This window comes from Sebastes fasciatus, chromosome 15 (assembly GCF_043250625.1).
Source record: "Sebastes fasciatus isolate fSebFas1 chromosome 15, fSebFas1.pri, whole genome shotgun sequence".
In the NCBI taxonomy this organism is placed as follows: domain Eukaryota; kingdom Metazoa; phylum Chordata; class Actinopteri; order Perciformes; family Sebastidae; genus Sebastes; species Sebastes fasciatus.
The window spans coordinates 28,280,804-28,297,073 of NC_133809.1; the positions used below are offsets into that span (position 1 = coordinate 28,280,804).

At 41.3% G+C, this 16,270-nt stretch overlaps 3 protein-coding genes across 4 annotated transcripts in view; all 3 read right to left on the reverse strand.

The window, feature by feature from the left end:
• The window catches only part of adck1 (aarF domain containing kinase 1), an 82,445-nt gene extending 77,669 nt beyond the window's left edge, over positions 1 to 4,776 (reverse strand). Inside the window, exons 1-2 of one of the 2 annotated variants that reach the window (XM_074660768.1) lie at positions 4,538 to 4,776; positions 1,699 to 1,838 (exon numbers count right to left, since the gene is read on the reverse strand). In XM_074660768.1, the coding sequence (XP_074516869.1) occupies positions 1,699 to 1,830 (132 nt within the window). In that variant the 5' untranslated portion in view covers positions 1,831 to 1,838; positions 4,538 to 4,776. Of the gene's footprint in view, positions 1 to 1,698; positions 1,839 to 2,748; positions 2,878 to 4,537 lie in introns of those variants that run through there. The other variant, XM_074660769.1, reaches the window with a different exon arrangement.
• A 2,169-nt stretch (positions 4,777 to 6,945) lies between these two features.
• On the reverse strand, positions 6,946 to 10,194 carry slirp (SRA stem-loop interacting RNA binding protein). Its single transcript, XM_074661613.1, has 4 exons — positions 10,057 to 10,194; positions 9,746 to 9,804; positions 9,173 to 9,280; positions 6,946 to 7,388 (listed from the first exon to the last, which is right to left on the reverse strand). Exons 1-4 carry the CDS (start codon positions 10,121 to 10,123, stop codon positions 7,320 to 7,322), a joined length of 303 nt encoding a protein of 100 aa, XP_074517714.1. The 5' UTR covers positions 10,124 to 10,194; the 3' UTR covers positions 6,946 to 7,319.
• A 1,173-nt stretch (positions 10,195 to 11,367) lies between these two features.
• Positions 11,368 to 15,864, reverse strand: alkbh1 (alkB homolog 1, histone H2A dioxygenase). The gene is made up of 6 exons (XM_074660939.1): positions 15,695 to 15,864; positions 14,522 to 14,630; positions 13,805 to 13,967; positions 12,980 to 13,070; positions 12,330 to 12,523; positions 11,368 to 12,129 (listed from the first exon to the last, which is right to left on the reverse strand). Exons 1-6 carry the CDS (start codon positions 15,830 to 15,832, stop codon positions 11,673 to 11,675), a joined length of 1,152 nt encoding a protein of 383 aa, XP_074517040.1. The 5' UTR covers positions 15,833 to 15,864; the 3' UTR covers positions 11,368 to 11,672.
• Between the last annotated feature and the right edge of the window lie 406 nt (positions 15,865 to 16,270).

Genomic DNA, 16,270 nt, shown 5'->3' on the forward strand with positions numbered 1-16,270 from the left:
TTGCCAAGTACCTGTCGATGTAGTCAGGTCGTAGGAATATAAATCAATACATCGATGTAGTAGATGCATCGTTACACCCCTAAATAATACTGTACTGACATTATCAGCTATAATGTCTAACCACTTGTATGAATGGGATGACTTGGTTCTGAAAGGGCTGGGTGACAGCATGGAGGATCGGCTAAACTAAGCGAAAGCAGTAGAGCAGTAACTACTAGCAGTTGGTTGACTGATGTGTCCAGTCACCTATCTGAAGCAGTTTCAAGTCTAAGCTGCAGAACGGGACAAACTTTCAAAAATCACAAACACCGCAGTATGCTTTTGAAAACTGGTGAGAAGTTATATATATATGTAGTATACAGAATGATGAATATTATAATAGAAGAAGCAGAGATATCAGTGGGGAAATTAGGTTATTGTGACAGCAAAAAAGCACTTTACAGCGAGGTGAAACACATACAACATAATCACAGAAGTAGAATAAAGTCAAAAGCTATAGAAACACATATCACACTATTAAACATAAAGCTACAAATAGGTGCCAGAATCATTATAGCTTTTGTAAAAACACATTTTTAAAAAACATGTTCAGTTATCAAAATACAATTACTATCCATTATCCATGTTGACGTTTTAATGATTCTTTGTCTCATGATTGAACTATTATGAATTAGTTGTTATGTGTAAAGAAAGGCTGTTTCTGCTGAAAAGCACATGAAAGCCCATATTCTGTGCAAGAAAGGTCTGAAGATAAGAAGTAAAACACCTGGTAAGGTCTAGCTGACTGAAATGTGCCATTGATAAGCTAATCATCAGTGTAGGGTTGATGTGTAGCTATAACGGCCATTCATTGGTTTGTTCGTGATGACTCCATTTTTCCAATGATGTGATTGGTCGGTAGTCGGGCTGTTGACAGGTTTTGAGCTGATCGCGGGTTAGCTGTGCAGCATAGGTTACCACGGTGATCTACTCCAGTTAAAACAGAGCCTGTGTCCTTATACCTAAAAACCTGACTTAAAGGAGACATACAGTATCATGCTCATCCTCAGGTTCATACTTGTATTTTGTGTTTCTACTAGAACATGTTTACATGCTTTAATGTTCAAACAACACATTATTTTCCTCATACTGTCTATCTGAATATACCTGTATTTACCCTCTGTCTGAAACGCTCCGTTTTAGTGCATTTCAACGGAATGGCAGCGGAATTGCAGCGGAATTAAGTTGCTAGGCAACAGCTTGGGTCCATGTTTACTTCCTGTCAGCTGATCTCATTCACATACACTGCAACAGGAAATAAACTGGGACACATTAAGAATGTTTACGCTTAAAACTGTGAAATTGTCTAAATATTGTAGATTTGTGACATCACAAATGGACAGAAATCCTGACGGCTTGTTTCAAACGCACAGTTTCTGAATACGGGCTGTGTGTATTTCTCCGTGGATTGAGCTTTTTGATACTTTCACAGTATTTATATAGCACTTAAACCTGCTTTATAATATAAAAGATGTGAAAATCTCACTTTTTAAAATATGGGACCTTTAAGACCAAAAGAGAGCTGGCTCAACCCACTAGTCTTGCGTTGCGATACAGGTCCCTGGTCACAAAAACTGACAACATGTCAACCATAAAACATCAAAACTGTCCACAATTATGAAATAAAGACTCGGAGGGCAGAGGTGGGCGGGAACTCACTGTGGCCGCGGTTCGTCCAAAGCGGACGACACTCAGGTCATTGAGGTTCAGCTGTCTGTTGTAGAGGTAAAACCCAGAGGAGGCAAACACTGCTGTGGCCAAAGAGGAGACTTTGAGGAGTTGACCAGCCATCAGAGGAACTATGGGAAGAAGAATGAACATGAGGAAATATGTCCTCACAGACCAGTTCACAGAGTGACAGAGGTTATGTGAAGAGGTTACATGTGAAAGCAAATGAGAAAGGATAGAAATGTTAGACCAGTTTGTTTCAGAGCACAGTCATGGGTTCATCTTTGGTTATCACCGTTCACACAGACCTAGCACAGCAACTGTATGTTTATACACAATAAAGAAATCATGGTTGACAAAATATCCCCTGTGAGGGGAGTAAGACTGTGGTCTGGTGAAAGACCAACAATACCAGCCCACAAATGGAACAAATAAGAGAACATGTTTACATGTGGCTCAACAATAAGGATTGCCCGGGGCAAGTCAAATGTCTTTCTTTCTTCTCCATTGAGATTAAAATCTCTTTTTCAAGAGCGACCTGGCCAAGAATGGTGAACAGTATAAACAGTTTCATACACGCACATTAAAAAAAAAATAGATCAGCTCAAAGGTGCCGTACCGTAAAAGTGCAGGGAAGCCATATAATCCTATTTCAATCAAAACAAGTACAATTATCGATAGAGACCGTTTCTATAAATTTCACCATGCCTTTAAATTCATTTAGAGTGACTAGGTGCTTGAGTTTAAGTTTCATTTTGCAGGCTATTCCATGCAGATGGTGCAGAAAACATAAAGGCCTTCTTTCCCAACTCAGTTCGAACTCTGGGAACAGTCATAAGCATAGTGTCCTGAGACCATAGCCCATAATAATTGCCATGTTTTCTGGTTAGAAAGACAGATAAATAACAGGGGAGTCTACCCAGAATGGCCTTATAGATAAAAACATACCAGTGGCTAAGCCGACGTATTGACAAAGCAGGCCAATTTACTTTGGAGTACAATATACAGTGCTGAGTGAGGGCTCTACAGTTTGTAACAAACCTTAAAGCACCATGATATACAGTATCCAACATATGGAGACAATGGACTGATGCATTCATGTAAAGCAGATCACCGTAGTCAAGAACAGGCAAGAACGTCGCTTGAACCAGTTTTCGTCTGACATCAAGACAAAAACAAGACTTGTCTCTAAAATAAAAGAGAGGGGGTCATCAATTAAAAATCCCAAGTATTTGTATGTGGAGAGAATGCCTCAATTTGTTGACCTTGAGTAGTAACAATACTGAATCAACTCCATCTTCCTAGAGTTAGAAAAGACCATAAGTTTGTTTTTTCCAGCATTCAGTACGAGCTTCAGTTGGTAAAGCTGAGCTTAGACTGTGTTGAAAATGCAATGTTGGGCAAATCTAACAACTCACTTGCCCAAAAAGAATTGAACACATTTTTTGTTTTTTCTGGATGCATGATCTTCAAACTTCATTATTTCCAGGTGATAACAACATAAACACGTGCTTCATTGATTTGCAGCACTATAGCCTACTGACCTTTTAAACGTGTTGGAAACCAGTCAAATAAATGGTGTGAAGTACACAGACAGTGTGGTCACCAGTTGATCTGACTGCCTTCTGTCTTTAGAGCGACTGCTTACTGTATGCTGTGTGTGTGTGTATTATGCTACATCCATTGTAAATCTAGACAGAGTAATCAGGAATGCCCCCTCGACACAGTGGAGGTGGTGGGAGAGAGGAGGATGATGGCTAAGCTGTCATCCATGATGGAGAATGACTCCCACCCCATGCAGGACACCATCTCAGCTCTGGAGAGCTCCTTCACTGACAGGCTGCTCCACCCAAAGTGTGTGAAGGAGGGCTATTGCAGGTCCTTCCTTCCTGCAGCTGTCAGACTCCACATCCAGCACTGCTCCCAGTAGACCACAACCAGCACTGCTCCCAGTAGACCACATCCAGCACTGCTCCCAGTAGACCACAACCAGCACTGCTCCCAGTAGACCACAACCAGCTCTGCTCCCAGTAAACCACAACCAGCTCTGCTCCCAGTAGACCACAACCAGCTCTGCTCCCAGTAAACCACAACCAGCTCTGCTCCCAGTAGACCACAACCAGCTCTGCTCCCAGTAAACCACAACCAGCTCTGCTCCCAGTAGACCACAACCAGCTCTGCTCCCAGTAGACCACAACCAGCTCTGCTCCCAGTAAACCACAACCAGCTCTGCTCCCAGTAGATCACAACCAGCACTGCTCCCAGTAGACCACTTACACACCAAAAAACTGACAATAACCTGATATTTTCAGGTGGAATTTCATTCATTCATTCTCACTGTGCAATATCATTTTCCACTGTCTGCTATTCCCTTTGCTATTCCCGTACACTGCAAATTTCCCCACTGCGGGACTAATAAAGGAATATCTGATCTTATCTTATGATAAGATCCCCTTCCTTTATTTATTTTCCCACAATGGTAGTTTATATAGTGTTAAAAGTTTATTTTATTTTTTTATTTTATTTTTATCTTTTAAAAGGCTTAAGAGTTCCTCTACGTGACACACATATTTACTCAAACAGGCTCCAAAGATGAACCCGCTGTGTTTAAAGACAGTTATGAAATATTAAAAGAGGCATTCACGAGGACAGCTATATAATGTGTTCTCTTCCTGCCTTCAACAGCTGGCGGAACTACGACAACCACAAGGTCGCCTGTCAACCGGTCGCCTGATAAACCGCAACACCGGCTCCGTGTTGAAGTTGAACGTTAGTCGGTCAGTCAGACGGTCACATGCAGAACATACTGAATGTGAAACAAGCAGCTTACCGGAGTAGCCATGGATGTACACAGAGAACCACGCGCCTTGTCTTCACTTCCTCTCTTTTGGTTTTCACCGCAGAGCCTTTCCGACGTAAGAGCGAAGGATTCTGGGTAACGTAGTACTATAAGGGACGAGGCTGCGACAGTCACATTCGCTACCGAGCTCGCACGGTACTGTGCTCTTTAGAGAGAGAGAGAACCTCCGGTACCGGCTCTCTCTGCGGTACTGGAAGGGTAACACAAGAACTACACGTCGGTCCACCACGATGACGTTTTTACAGGCGACACATATGGTGCTCCCTGGTCATATAACATACAGTATACATTCCTATGGTCAGAGGTATGGCTCGTTAGTTGTGCAATCTGTTACCAAACACACATGATGTGTGGTTAATAATAATAATAACAATGATGGAGGTTATTTATAAGCAATTATTTACAAACAGATATAAATAAATCATAATGGGTCTGCAAATTGCAAGTAGCCTACAGATGGGCCCTAACAGGATTTTTTTATTATTTTTTTTTATTCGTTATTAAAAATATACACACAACAAGGCACTGTAAGTTATAACAGAAAACAGAAAAACAACAACTTTAGGTTGAGCATGGCCAACAACATATATCAACGATAACATTCAATGTGAATAAAAAATAAAGTAAAACTGGTCAAGGAACAAGTAATAAAAACTACTTGTACAAGTAATAAACAAGTAATAAAAACTAATATATATATATATAATACTGTCTTTAACTAAATAACCAATTTACAAATTGACCTTTACATCTCCATTTTATATTTACTCATATTTATATTTATTTTATGCCTTAGATTATCATTGTGCTTTTACTTTTACTTGTGTGATTTCCCCTTTTTATATATATGTATTTTATGAGCGTTGTTGAAGGAACCTGAGACCACAGATCTTCATTAATGACTGCTTTGCTGGTATTGACAAATGACAAATAAAAAACCTTGAACCTTGAAATGTTTTAATTTATTTCTCATTATTTCTCATATTCTATTGTTGGTCATTGGTGCTCTTTATATATATAATATATATATATATATATATATTATATATATATAAAATATATATATTATATATTATATATATATATAAAATATATATATATACATATATTATATATTCATATATAATATATATATATATATAAAATATATATCACATTAGATAAAAGAAGCAGGGCTCATCTCAAATTAATTTGTATATATCAAATAAAGAGAATAATTTAACAGCTTTTTTTGTCAGTCATAATCGACAATGATTTTCTTCATTCTCATTCTTCATACTAGTCAGACAGGGTTTAGTTTTGAGGTATCTGCATTTATGTATAAAAAATTGACTTAATAATAGTAAAATATTAATAACAAAATCTAAATTCTGATTCACAGCAAAGATACCAAATTTGTTTCTGTCAATGCTGACAGCTCAATCCCCTTGGATAGTAGCCAGCTCTGCATGTCATTCCAGAATAAACTTCACTGATTCACAATGAAAAAAAACACATGTTCCAAACTTTCAATTTCACTTTCACAAAACACACAGTTATTCATCACATCAAAGTTAAACCTCAGTCTTAAGAACTCGTTCGTTGGGTAAATCTCATCCAGGATTTCACCTTATAGGAGGGAGAGGGAATGAAATACATGTTCTCCGTATTATCTTAACCTCTTCAGCTTCAAATTCCTTGAAGACATAATTTCTCTTAACTGGGTTATGGAAGTATTCTCTTAACAGAATATTCATAATAACTTTTGGGCTCTAACAGGATGTAACTATTCCTGTGTCTTCCTGTAAACTCTTTGAAGGCGGCTGGAAGCCGTCGGGTCTCATTTATAAGCGTTGGGTACGCTCAAAACGGGGCCTGAAATGTGCTTACACCACTTCCCACGCAAAGGTTGTGATCTATACAAACAAACTTTTCGGGAGAACGTGCGCACATTTAGGGACACTCTGACTCATGTGTACGCACATTAGGGAGACGGGAAACTGGCGACGCATGTGTCGAGGTGGTGATTTGAAGCCAGACTGTGGAAATTAAATGTGAGAAACATCATTATACGTATAATGATGTTTCTCACACATTTAACTTCACTTCATCATAAACATTGAAACCAGCAGTGTTATTTGTGCTAATGAGCAATAACTGTTCCATAAGCACCTTTCAAATCTAAAATATATCAGCCAACTCAAATCTCTAATCAAATTCAGCTCAATATCTCATCAGCGCTGTCTCACCATCACGTTCCCTCCACCTCCGGAGCTCAGAGAGGGCCGGACAACCGACACTCGGATGTCCATCGGCAGTGATGAAGGAAGTACTGCGATCCTTTACTCGAGTAAAACTAGTTTAAACCACAAAATAAAATACTACATTACAAGTTGGAGACGATGGATTTGAACACTGTTTTTATTGCCATACACTGGAAATTAGTGAATTATGTTTCATAAACCTTATAAATTAGCATTCACCTGTTGATGGTGTGTGACAGGAGGGTTACAGGAAGTACAACACTATCACTGACAATCAATAAATACATTACTACTGGGCAATGTATTAAAACAACTCAGGCCCAGATTCACTGAATGTGTAACAAAAGGAAATCCATACAACGACTCTGCTATACTGCTCTAAATCGTCCTCATGACCCAACACAATTGCAGATATCAAAGGAGCTGAGGCAGTCTTTGCGAATCGGGGCTGAAGGAAAAACAATAGCACACGTTTGTCCGTCTCATCCACACAGAAGCATCACAGAGCTTCAGTCGTCTTCGCTCTCTTTGTTTGACCTCTGCCCTGCAAATGGCCGTCTGTTCCTCTGAACCTGGAGCTGAAAACAAACAACAGGGGGAATCAATAAGGACACCACACATTTCAGCTTCTGTCTTTATGTTTAGTAGGATTTCTAAAAACATTCATATGCTTCAATCAGCTGATATGTTAACGTGTACTGCCTTTTTACTGCTGATCATTGTGAGAAGCCTGATCTTTTATTATGACGGCGTGGGGGATTGGTAGCTGGAGAGATGCCAGCTCACAGCCTGGGCCCTACCGCGGTGTCCTTGCAGCCCGTTCTCATTTCCAAGGCGTAAAATACCGACGCTTTGTCACGGCCGTTGGCGTTCGATACCGCCACACAAGGCGCCCTTTAGCGGTGGTATGCGATGCACCAGGCTGTCCATTATCTACAATGTAAATTCATCTGTGGTAACAGTAAACGCTCAGCAGGTGGTGCTGTGGTGACGTGGTTTAAAGAGTGAAAGAGACACACCAGGCGGAAGGAGTGGAGGTGGATGGGTCCAACAAACACAAGGCTTTCATCCAGGAGACCTCTCGTCATGTCCCGTGTGTTAAATTTCACTTTCACGTTACAATCAGCTGATCGGTCGTGTCCCGTCTTCACAACGTCCAGGCACATTTTCACTCTACAAAACGTAGTGATTTGAAGTCCACCCATGTAGTTTTTTTCCTAAACCTAATTATAGTGGTTTAGTTGCCTGAACTTAAACACACATTAAGAACATGTTTACTGTGAGAGAAAAGTGACGCTGAGGGGTCTGACAAAGCGTCAGTATGTGACGAGTTGGGATGAGAACGTGTTGGCCCTTGAGCAAGGCACAGAAGCCCTAACTGCTTGGAGAGCAGACTATATCTACGTTTCGACTGCAGGAACTTTCCCCCAGAACTAGGAACCTTTTGAAGAACTCTTTGCGTTTTGACTGCAGGGACCAGGGTCTAGACTACTTTCTGAGAGTACTGGATCTTTCGGGGAGGGGTTTGCAGGTTTGACCATCGCTAATTGGTGAAACACACACACAGCGTTGCTTCAACGGCTTCAACTCGTGTAGCCTACTGCTTCATTCATAAACAAGAAAGTACTCGTTTAGGACCATTTCAGAATGAGGGGAGAGCATTTCTCTTTGTTTGATAACACTAAAAGTGAAGTTAGGCTCTGCTGTCAGCTTCTGACTCATTAAAAAAAAAGACAGAGAAAAAAAGAGAGAGAGAGAGAGAGAGAGAGAGAGAGAGAGAGAGAGAGAGAGAGAGAGAGAGAGAGGGCGATCGGTACAAGAGAGGGAGTGCAGCGCAACGGTGCTGTGAATGAGAGAAAGAAACGGTATTTTCATCGGTTACGATCTAAAGCACGAATAAATAACTATCAAACACTCAACAGATGATTTACTGCGGAGACAGACGCTCTTAGTTTCATTTCATTCATTATTTCCAACATGAAGCAGTAAATATTGTGAGATAAAAACTTTTTTTTCCAGCGTTTTTTTTAGAGTAAACAGGCAGACACACTGAACTACAGAGTGTGTTTACCGCTGTGACCACCAGCAGCCCTCGTCACATGTCATGTTGCTTTTTCATACATCAGCAGACTAATTTGTCTAATCTTCACAACTCTTTAGACCGTGTCGGAAATACAGACAACAGTGAGGTGAAGGAACCTTTTAGTTCCTTAAAAGTAGTAGGGACTAAAAAGTCCCAGGACGTTTTGGTGTAAAGCGGCTTATGTGGCAGCCCGATCTCTCTGGCAAAACTAAGCTTCTGTTGTGTTGTGCTGTGTTTATGAAGACTCCATTATCCACAAGCTTATCATTTGATTCTTACCTTTGCTCCCTCCAGCATGTGTGGGTCTTTCTGAAGTGCATTGTTCAGTCCTTCCTCTGAGAAGAATCCCACCCAGCAGAAGCCTCTGTGGAAGCCGGTTTCTTTATCCTGGTGCAACACACAGCAGACAGTTCAACACACCAACACAAGAAACTCATGCAAGAATAAATCCTGTTGATCTCTGGGATGGATAAACCAACAAGTTTTAAGTCTCTGTATGTTGAGTTTTTATACCAAAACGAAAAAAGGGGAAACTAATGGCTGCCTATAAGGAAACACTCAAAAATCTAAAACACCATGCTATGAACTGGAAACTTGTCATCAGCAACCAAAAGTAAGACATTTAGATTACATTCATCTTCATTGTCACTGCACACAATAAACATAAGTACAACAAAAAGCATCCAACCAGTGCAAACAGTGGCATACAGATAATATCCAATTTCATTCATATACAGCATGAACAATGGATCAATGACGTAGTACAGTAAGAAGGGATATAGACAGCACTAATCAATAGCAGATAAACAGTAGAATGAGTCATTCAGGCATTCTGATGCAGAGACAACTTACAAATGGAAGAAGACACTTCTTCACTGCGCCAAACTGTCCAAAGTACTCCCTCATCTCCTCTGAAAGACAAACAGAAACAACTTACTGACGAGTACTACAGTGTTATTAACGCTGATGAATACTGAGGTAACAGTTTATTATGAGGTCGACCTACACCTGGTCCATGCAGTGTAACAGAACAGTCAGACAGACAGCATGGAGAAGAGTCTGTGATCTAACAGTGACGGCTACAGACAGCACGGAGCCGTGGACTAAATAAAGCGAGTGTCCACTAGATAGGAGCGCTGATGTGAACTGTTTAATAGACTTACTGCCGGCCAGAGTCCATGGTATCTTAGACACGAACAACTCGAACACTTTCTTGGTCTGCGCCGCCATGTTTCGTCCTTGGTCTCTGACCTATGACGTCAAATGAATGCGACGGGTGACGCAAGGCTCGGTGAAGATGAGCTGCGCCAATCAGGAGGCAGCAGCAGCAGGGGGCGCTGACCCGCTGACCAGCTGACCAGCTGACAGCTGCCTTCAAACTGTTTACATTTTGAAATTTTGAAATTTTGAAATAAAAAAAAATATATATATATATATATTTTTTTTATATATATAAAGAATTTATAGGAAGACAGGAATAGTTACATCCTGTTAGATATATTTATATTTGTTTGTAAATCCATGTGGAAATGTGTGTGTATCTGGCATTAGATTCTATCCTTCATTATTTTATGTCTGCCTTGTAAAGCACTCTGTAATCAGCACTTGTTGTGATAAGTGCTTATAAATAACCTCCATTATTAATATTATCAACCACACAACATGTATGTTTGAGATATGTTACAGATGAAACCTTCATTGCACAACATGAGACTAATATCCTACAATCTAGTGTTAAATATTACACTTACATAGAAAATTGTGACTATCTATAAATGAACTTGCATTTATATGGCTCCTTTCTAGTCTTCCGACCACTCAAAGCGCTTTACACTACATGACAGCATTCACCCTCACACATGGCAGAGGCTGCTAAGGTGCCTAAATACTCATTCACACACCAATGGCTCAGCCTGGAGGAGCAATTTGGGGTTAAGTGTCTTGCTCAAGGACACATTGACATGTGATCCGGAGCAGCCGGGGATTGATACACCGACCTTCCGATTGGTGGAGAACCTGCTCTACCCTCTGAGCCACAACCGCCCCACACATGGTGTTTGCTGTCTAAACTAAGAGCCAATCAGCGCTTTGATTTGATCAGGTAGGTTGATAGACAGGTAACTTGGTAGACAGGTATGTCTGTCAGCATGTAATGTAATGAAAATGTCAATAAATATAACAGAAATGTTTTTGATCAACATTACCAAGCGTACCTTGAATTCATCTATATGTTCCGTGTGTGTGAAGCACTTTGTAACCGTGTGTTTTAAAAAGGTCATGTATAAATAAAGCTTTAGTTACTTACATCTTCATGCTCACATCTTATTTTAGCAGCGAAAATACATCAAACTGATTATGTATGAACTCAGACATTCCTCTACAGAAAACAGTATTAATCTCCTCAACTGTAGGAGGACTTTACATTTCTTAGATTTAGACATTTTCACAGCTTTCCCAATGACAGCAGCACACTCTGGATTTAGACGCTCGGCTTTAATGTCAATGCAAAAGTAGCCATTTTCATAAATAGTCCAATAATTCCAAATGTAATAACCGTATCATATAACATATTGTCTTTGAAATCAATAACTAAGTGTCTTTGTATCTTCCTGTTGGTGCTCTGACTGACCACGGCCATCTCGCGCCTCTTTTCCTTCAGTCTGGCCCTCAGCAGTTAAACACAATCAGTTGACTGACTCATCAGTCATCATTTCACTGGCTGCATGTGAGGACGTAAACAGACAGTTTGTTAAGTGAGTGTTCCGACAGGTGGTCTGTGTCATGTCTCTACAGTATCATCAGAGTCACAGCTACCACTCCTCTTCCTCTTCCCTCTCTCTCCGTCTGCTGCTTCGTCGTGGTACCCCACTGTCTGGTCTGCAGCAGTCCTTTGGTGAGAAGAAGGTGTTTGTGGGAAGCTCTGCCCGGGCCCCAGCACCTGTCTGACAGTCACATTCACTCTGGAGCTCTGGATGTACCTGGAGCACACGGCCCAGTCCTCCTCTGACACCGGCTCCACCACGGTGCTGTCCTGTAGGGACGAGGCCGGGCGGCAGCAGCCGTCCGTCTCTAAAGCTCCGTGTCCCCGGGGTGCTGAAAGGATGCGTGGGACGGCGTGGTAAAGGAGGCGGCTCTGTCCCGACATCACCATCACGTCTCCGCTGTGCATGTACATAGCGGTGGGGGGGTCCTGTCTGTGGAGGCCTCCCAGGAGGAAGATGGCTGACTGTCCAAAACTATCAGGAAAGACAACAAGATGTACGGTGAGGGGGTTGGCATACTTATAGTTTCTGTAGTTAACCAGGTAATGAAGACTTCTTCCTTCCCATATTACAACATCCTGGATTGCTGGAACAATAAAACAAAACAAAACTAAATAACTATTGGCATTGTGTGGAAGAATTGCTTCCTCTCAGCAGCGTTCTCCCCGCCTCACCTGAATGACAGCAGCGGTCGGCTGTGATCTAGTTCTGATTCATCCACATGGATTCCCAGAGATGAATCTGATTTGTAGAAGTTGAGGATTCCAGCCTCTGCGTTGAACCCCGGGAACCCGCAGGCAGCGGTTATATGCGAGGACAGCAAGTGGACATCAGCTGGGAAAGGAGTGTAACGGTCGGCAGAGTAAGTCTGTGAATGGAGCAACAAAGGAAACCGTTGAACCGTTATGCTGAGCTACATGAAGTATAAACATTTATAAATCAGAGCTGAACGATTTTGGAAAGATCAAATTGAGATCATTTTTGACTGATATTGCAAGATGATTTGTGATGTTAGAGGGAATGTTTTGATGTGAATGTGCATAGAGCACTGACTGTGTGCTACATCATGGATCACTGGAGCTTTCAGTGGCTTTAATTGTCTGAGTTATTTCTGCCACTCAGTAGGGGTGTGACGTCAGACTTCACATCCTCATAAAAAAATACTAGAAAATATTTGAGATGTGAATGAATTAGAATTTTGTGATAAGAGGTAATGTAAATAATATACTGATAAACTGTATATTTATGATCAGAATATTGGTATTCATTTCTGCGTTTACAACTCTACATCAACTGAATTCTAGCAACAGGACCCTCTGCTTACCTTGGTGTCCCAGTTGTAATGATATCCCAGAGTGACCCAGCGCAGCCTGTCCAGGAGAGTCTTTGGTTGTCTCTGTCCAGAGGGAGGACAGCTGTGGACGAATCAAACGCGGCACACTTAACAGAGGCAGGCTGCTGGGAAGCACCACCAGTACAGTAGCTCAGTCTGTAGGGACTTGGGGAACCGGAGGGGTCGCCGCTTCAAAGTAGGGAGTGTGGACTGGTAGCTGTAGAGGTGCTAGTTTGCCCTTGAGCAAGGCACCGACCCCCTAAAACTGCTCCCTGAGCGCTGTATAGTAGCTGCCTTCTGCTCCTAATATATTAGGATGGGTTATCTAAATTTCACTGTGTGCTGTGCCGTGCACAATGTGTGACAATAAAATTGGATTTGCTTTTACACTTTTAAACTGGATGTGGTAAAAAGAGTACTCCACCACCGATTTAGTAATGCTCTCCTATAACATTGTCAGCAGGTTGAATAATGAAACAGCTGTGGGAACTAGAGCTGGACCAAGGTGTTCTAGGAAAATGTTGCATTTCAGACAGAGCAACATTTTGAAGGAACAAACAACATTTTAGGAAATATGCTTGTTTCATTTCCTACAGAAGAAGATCAATATCAATGTTATCTCTGTGTGTGCAGTAGATCTGTGAAGAACTGAAACTAGCTCAGCACATAAACGAGAAGCAGAGGGAAACTGATAGTCTAGAAATGTAGGCCTGAGTTAGGCGAGCACTTTCTACCTTCACTTCTTTAAGGCGTGACACAACGACAGTTAACTGGCCCAGGTTTGGGATTAGACAGATCCTGTCAGAATTGTCTCACCTGAGGCCATGAACACTCTTGCCCCAGATGTCCTGGGTGTCAGAGGGAGACATGTGCATGTCCAGGTTGCAGACATTGGGCTTCTGAGGGTAGTTCTTCAGACACTGTCTGACCCAGAAGGGCTGGGAGCCCAGCAGGAACGGGTTAGAGATGAAGATGAACCCTGAGCAACACACAAACAGAACAGCACAGGGTGAGAAATCGTGATTAAGATTACACCCATTATTATACACGTTAAAAATACTGATGTACAGCAGTATACCATAATGACAGAAGATGCTCGGACATTGAGTCGGGTGACAAATTAAAGGAAAAACCTGAATAAATAAAGGGAGAGATGAACTGCAGATGCTTCCACACAGAGCTTGAGGGCTTACCGAATGATGAATATGGAAAATGATGTCATATGCTACGGCCTTCACATTCACCAGATCTCAACCTAACACCTATGGGTGCTCTCCACCAACATCATCAGAACTCCACATGTGGGAATATAGTTCCACACACTTGGACAATCTCTGAGCAGCAGCACTGAAGTGGTTCTGAAGGATCCTGCTGATGTTGCATTTTCCTTTCATTCATCATACATCTCTATTTCACTCCATGCCACTTTTCTCTCCAAGAAAATACTGCATTTAGTTTTGGTCTAAGAGTGTTGAACTCTTGGTTTTTGGTAATTAACTAGTCTGTCTGTCTCTCCATGTGTCCTGCGTTTACCTGGGTAGCCCTGCAGGCCGAAGGCTCTCCAGTCTCTGACGGGCTGTAATCCAACGCTGGCAGCATCCACATCACTCACTGCACAAGGGTCCAGTACAGCTGGAACTATCTATCAAACACACAACACAACACACAAAGGAACAATCATTAGCTATATGTAAATACTAAGCCCAGACACAGCTTTCCCTCCCAGTCAAAGGTGGAGGCTGTTAGAGACCCTGTGAAATCTAATGCAACTCAATACAACATTAGAAGGTGTACCTAGTGTATTTTTCCACTGCTATTTCTATCTAACATGTGTACATTACACATACATGGGTAACCTAAGTTCAGTGGCATTATCTTAACTTTGCTGTTGTCTTTTCCTAACTCCTTATGAATTAAGTGCATCCTTCCCTGGCTCCTTTCTCCTATTTAGGCTAAAGGTGACAGGTTGAGGAATGTGCATTTACAGATATCCAGCAAGCTGTCATACTGCTACATTCATCTACACACTATTACGGGCAGTCCCAAAGCTTTTATCTTAATAAGACCTTTTTATAATAATGAAGGTTATCTACATAGCACTCATCACAACGAGTGCTCATTAAGTGCTTTACAAAGCAGACATAAAATAATAAAGGATAGAATCTAATGCCAGATACTCGCACATGTCCACATAGATTTACAAACAAATGTAAATGAATCTGAACGAGGTATATCTGACTCTAAACAAGACCTGTGGACAATCATCTCAGTGCTTTAAGACTAATGAAAGGACAACATGTAAAGTGTCTCCTCAGAGCTTATGAAGAGCTGAACATATATGCTGATGACCCCTAGAGCTACTATGGAAGAGTGCAGTCTTATTATTATTTATTTATTTATTTATGCATTTATTTTTTTGTTCCTTGAATTATTTTCTACCCTCTTTGATTTGTTATTTTATTATTTAAGTTGTCTTTCCTATCCAATTGTGCCTTCCAGAGAGTTGTTGTTATTACTCTCTAAGTATCATTCAATAGCCCAACATCTCAGAATGACTAGACTAGTGTATGGAACACACTGTTTCCCTGTAGTGTCCTCTCATCAGTCCTCACTACTCTCACATGAATCAACACAGATCAGTGTCTAGCTGTACCTCGAACCCTCTCTGACATTAACCCGGGCTGACCCGGTCCGGCTCCTCCTCACCTTGTCACCCGGTCCTCCTCTGGAGAAGTCGACGACCTCGCTGTAATCCGGCGGAGGGTTTCTTCTCTTGTAAAACTTAAATATCTTCCTAAATGCATCTTCTCCACTCTCCACCAAGGAGACCGCCATCTTGGCCATGACGTCATTCTTCTTCTTCTTTGGTGTTTATTGGCGGTTGGTAAACCAGCTTAAAGGTGCATTACCGCCACCTACTGGACTGGAGTGTGGAGCTGTAGATTTGCAGGGACATTAAATTCTCTCCATTATTCCTCTTGCCCTTAAATCATTAATAGAAGATTGTGTTCTTTCCTAGCGGATCATTTAGTCCTGATATTAATTCCCCTCTTTCTTCATCATACCTGTTGTACTATGATAATACTATAAGAACATGCTTGACAGTTTCTGGTTTATTACAGTGTGTGTATCGTCCAGTTGGGTGCTTGTTTGGTTTAATCCTGTATATCCTATTCACAGATGGGTAATGACCATCTCTTCCCTTGAGCTCCTACATGTTTCTGAATACTCTACAGATGTGTCCCTGTGTCACTTAAAGGTCACATATTATACTCCATTTAA